Raw genomic sequence first — 4500 nt, 5'->3', positions numbered from 1 at the left:
GTTTCAATGAAGTAGCGAGTAGCGTCGTCGAAATACAGGTATAAAACCTACGAAGCAATCGTAGGAGTTTCAAAGGGAGCTATCAGGAAGGAACTATAATTGAGGGAACTTGAGTAAATTGGGGTTATAGTTTTCGGTAGGAAATCGTCCGTTACCGGGTTGGAGAGGTGTTAATGTACCACCAGAGTGTGGCTTGAAATGAATAACACAAGTTGAGGCTAAACCATGGTTCACACATCACACGTCATTGCCACCATTCTCACCTTTTGGAAGAAAACGGACAATCCGGTGGTTGAAGACGTTGTTCGTATTTATTCTTGTTATTATTATTACTAGTATTATTCATACACCGCGGGCCTTCTGGCCGAGCCTGTTGGCTACGCTATGCTGTCCTTCTGCCTTTCTAATCACACAGAAAACCGTGCCTCAGGGTCGAATGACAATCTGCATGCTCCTTTTGTACTGTCATGTTCGTACCGTCGTACTTTAACAGCATCTCCATCTGTTAGGGATTTGAGAGAGTGTGTGAAAGGTTGTCAGGTTTGAGCCTCGCTTTCTGGAATCTGTAGAGCGAAGTTGTATCCTCATGTCCGCAGCATGCTCATGAACAAATACGTGCTAATTTGACTGCCATCCCAGGAGGATTTCCCACTGCCATATCAAATTCTCGATCTATGCACAGAGTGAATGGCAGGTTCCGTTATAGCAATATGGGTGGTTGCTAAATAAACAAGAGCCGTGGAGAAAACGGTGGAATCACTTTATTCACTCATCTCCCTTCAAATTACTAAAAATAGTAACCAAGTCTATCTCATCATGATTATCGCATGTGGAATATCATATGTTAATTTTGCTGTTGCATCTTCAGTATTCGCATCCTGTGTCTTCGTCTTTGGTCAATGCCATAAATGGATGCTTATTCAATCGTCTCAGAAAGTTCCTTTCGGAAGTCTGAAGAGAGCTTGTCAAGTAATAGGCTTAGCATCCATGAGATTTCAGCATTCCTCTCTGAAAGTTTTTCCTTGGGATTCCGAGGCATTCCCATCATAGTGTGTTCAGGCCTTGCAGGCACGAACGGTGGTGCTAGCTCAGCAAAGTTGACAGTATCGGCTTTGGCATGAAGTAGAGGGATGATTCTCGACCATGTGCAACAGAGTTCTTCCTGAGGCTCAAAAGAGTCATCCCTTACCATCGGAATAAGGTTTTCGATCTCTTTTAAGAGCAAGAGTCGATACTGTGCTGAGAACCTCCTGGGTATATTCTGACGTTGTTCGTCTCCACACAAGTCACTTCGTGTATAATTTACTTGCACAGATGGCGAGCCTTGCCTGGATTCGGAGTTACTCCGGCCCCAATCCTCAAAGCTGAGATCGTAATTTCGTGAACCCTGTATCGGGGATCTGCTGGCCGTCACAGCCAATCCCAAGGTACGGCAGGAATAAAAGGCATATTCATGGTCATGATGCTTTTCTATTCGCCCTCTGTGAAATAAGTATCGTCGCCGTACCCAACCAGAGCAATAAATCAGCCATATATGAAAAACATCCCCAATTACTGTGACCAGATTTGTCAGAATCGGAATGGCAAGTAGTGACCAGAAAATGAAGAAGACTTTGCTGAAATTGGTCGTGGGGGTATAATCCCCATATCCAATTGTCGTGAGGGATGTGCATGTGAAATATAGAGCCACGAAATAGGTCCAATTGTTTTCTTTCTCGGAGTGGTGAAAAATTTGCGCACTAAGGAGCCATAGGGCGAACCATGCAGCTAAGAATAGCGCCAGCTCGGTCCATCTCCTTCTTCGATAGAATGCAGATTTGACGTTAAGTAATTTGAAAACCTCTTTATCCCTTGGGATACGGCTTCTGGCTAAAGTTGTTTGTAGTTGGATCTCTTCATTTGTTGATATACCACCAATTGTGTTCTCCAAGGGATCTGTATTATCACACTCACTTTGAGCTTCCTCAATCTTAAATTTAAGCTTCAACTCCCTCATCTGATCCGTGAAAGATGCCACAGCTGTGATAACAAAGCCCAAACTAGCGATCCCGCTAAAAGCGTACGGAATTAGCAAACTGCGTCCTAGATGAGTCCGAGGGACTAGATTCCCCAGGCCAATAGTCAAAAGGGTGTAGTTGGTAAAGTAGAGAGCGTCCATTAATGACCAGCCTTCAATGGTGCTATATAGTGCGGCTCCACCGAGAAGCAATATGGCGAAAATGATAACTCGTAACACGATGCTCGTACATTCGACCTTCCGCCTATCTGCCGGACCGAGCGGGGATACTTGCATACTGACTATGTAGATTGAGAGCAGAACTGCTACCACAAGGTAGAGTCCGGCAGACATGATCCCTGCAAAAAAATTCTGGGTATATACGAGAGCATCGCCGCTTTGAGTTTGCTGGTGCTGTCGGACCTCAATGCCGACGAGGCTGAACAGGATAATAGCCGACACGAGCCAGCCGATCACCGTAACCATGAACCCCTTGATAGAGTTAATGTGGAGGATCATCAAAAGCAGATATATTATATAAGCAGCCACGGACAGAGCCAATGAGGTTGCTTTGAGTCCAGTGACCCTGGAGATGTGTTATCTAGATGGAATGGAAAGAGGTGTGAGATAGCCTTACCAGTATGGTGTATGCAGATCAACCACTGACCCCTCCGACGGAAACATTCTGCTGCCATCCCTTCACTAGCGCGCAGATATTAAACATAAGAGCCATGGAACAGAAGGAACCCTCCCTATCCATCAGCAACATGTTGAGCTATATGGACACGGGATATTTGTCATACCGCAAGAACAGGGAACCCCATAGAAATGTCCCACCAGTGACTAATACACTTTAGAGGGAGGTTGGATTAGGGGGGTACATAGTGACGACTTGCCTTACTCTTGTCTGGCGTTTGGCCATTATGATATCTCCGGGAATCTCAGAGGATTTTGGAGGTGGTCTTCCATAACCACCCATCCCACAGGATTCCCTGGCGGGAATTCGTATATACGTGGAGGATGACCCCCAAAATGATCATCGATCATCGATCATCCACTGTACCAATATGAGGTCATATGATGTGACCGTTAGCCCAATGCCGTCTTCGGGTAAGGCTGAGAAATAATGATCTAGGCACTAGATAACGTATTGCCATTGGAGCCACTTCTTCTGCACATAACCCATGGTTCCAAAATCACCTTGGACTTTAGGGTTTACGCAGGCAATCCTCATCAGTAGACATCGTTTCGCGGTCAAGGTAGCAAATGAAACAATTCATAGAGCCCATAGTTCATATAGTCTAAGGTGGACAACTTACATACGTAGTCTTCAAGTCATTGCTTCTGTGAATAGCCAATATTGTAGCTAGGTACGGCATTGGGGTACCACGCACCGGCTTGAGCTTACCATGGTTTGCGTAAGTGTGTCAGCACAAGGTCGCGCCGACCGGGTCCAGATCCGATACTACCAATAGAATCTACAAACATGATGTGCAATGGCTGAGTTATTCGTCAATAAAAATACTCAACAAAAACATACAACAGCAGGGATTCACTCGTGGTCACCCACCATACTACTAACCTGCCGGCTGGTGGCTAAAGTACAATTAATAGTCGGGTGGGTGCCGCTCGGGTGAGAATTAAGGTGAGTGCCGCTTTAGCGTCGCGTGACTCGGGTGATTAGGGTGAGTGCGCAATAGACGCGGTGAGAACGTGATAAGCTTGGGCAAGAATACACTCAGTTATACGAGAGTTGCACACCGAACCCTTAGCTGAAGTGATATATATTTCATTGGATAATCTATCACAGCTTAAATTAGTCCCCTTCTTGGTACCGAAGCATAATAGTATTCCAAGTCTATGGATAAAAGTCAAATTTCCTACCTTTAGGTAGCCTTACCTGCAGTGTAAAAGTATCTAGTACTACGAGGAATGTTTAATTGGTATCAGGAATATTTTCTCATGAATCTATTAATCCTAGAAAGAGCTTGTTAGAAAAGCTTTCTTTAAAGTTAAATTTTAGGAAAGAGATTCTTAAGAATATTTCAAGTTATTAAAGTAGATTCTCAAGAATTTTTTGTTCTCAGAATTCTGTTTCTTGGCCAAAAGCTTTGTTAAGAAATCTTTCTTTAGCTAGGGTTTTTTATACCAGTAAGAAATATAGAACCTTAAGAATACTAGCTTAGACTTCTGAAGCATGTTATTTTGTATTTAAAATGGAATATCTTGCTGGCTATCGGTATGAGCAAGCAAATCGATCTCGAAGGTACAAAAAATATCCGCACAGTGCACGTATTGTATGTATTTCGGTCTGGCCGGGGTACAAACAATCAAATACCGCAGCCATATGCGAGCGAGGCTAACGAAGGCACTTCGATAGTTCGAGGGTTTCTATTGTGGTTCTCTAATTATCATCTACGTAATACCACCTAATCCATTCCGTTCCCCTACTCTAGTACATGGCTATGTCATTCTTCAACTGTTGATTCAGAAAACAACCACGT

The 4500-nt window shown here is 44.0% G+C and overlaps 1 protein-coding gene across 1 annotated transcript; it reads right to left on the bottom strand.

Moving 5' to 3' along the window:
- Positions 1–916: 916 nt before the first annotated feature.
- N7469_003449 (potassium channel family protein) lies at positions 917–2680 on the bottom strand (the record flags this gene model as incomplete). The annotated part of the gene is made up of 2 exons (XM_056642369.1): positions 917–2582; positions 2664–2680. 2 exons carry the CDS (start codon positions 2678–2680, stop codon positions 917–919), a joined length of 1683 nt encoding a protein of 560 aa, XP_056501781.1.
- Between the last annotated feature and the right edge of the window lie 1820 nt (positions 2681–4500).

Source organism: Penicillium citrinum (assembly GCF_028827155.1).
Source record: "Penicillium citrinum strain IBT 23319 chromosome Unknown utg000003l:1.0-4596430.0:1.0-4598250.0, whole genome shotgun sequence".
Classification (NCBI taxonomy): Eukaryota; Fungi; Ascomycota; class Eurotiomycetes; order Eurotiales; family Aspergillaceae; genus Penicillium; species Penicillium citrinum.
The sequence above is the reverse complement of the archived record's forward strand: the minus strand, read 5'-3'. Positions and strand labels throughout refer to the sequence as shown.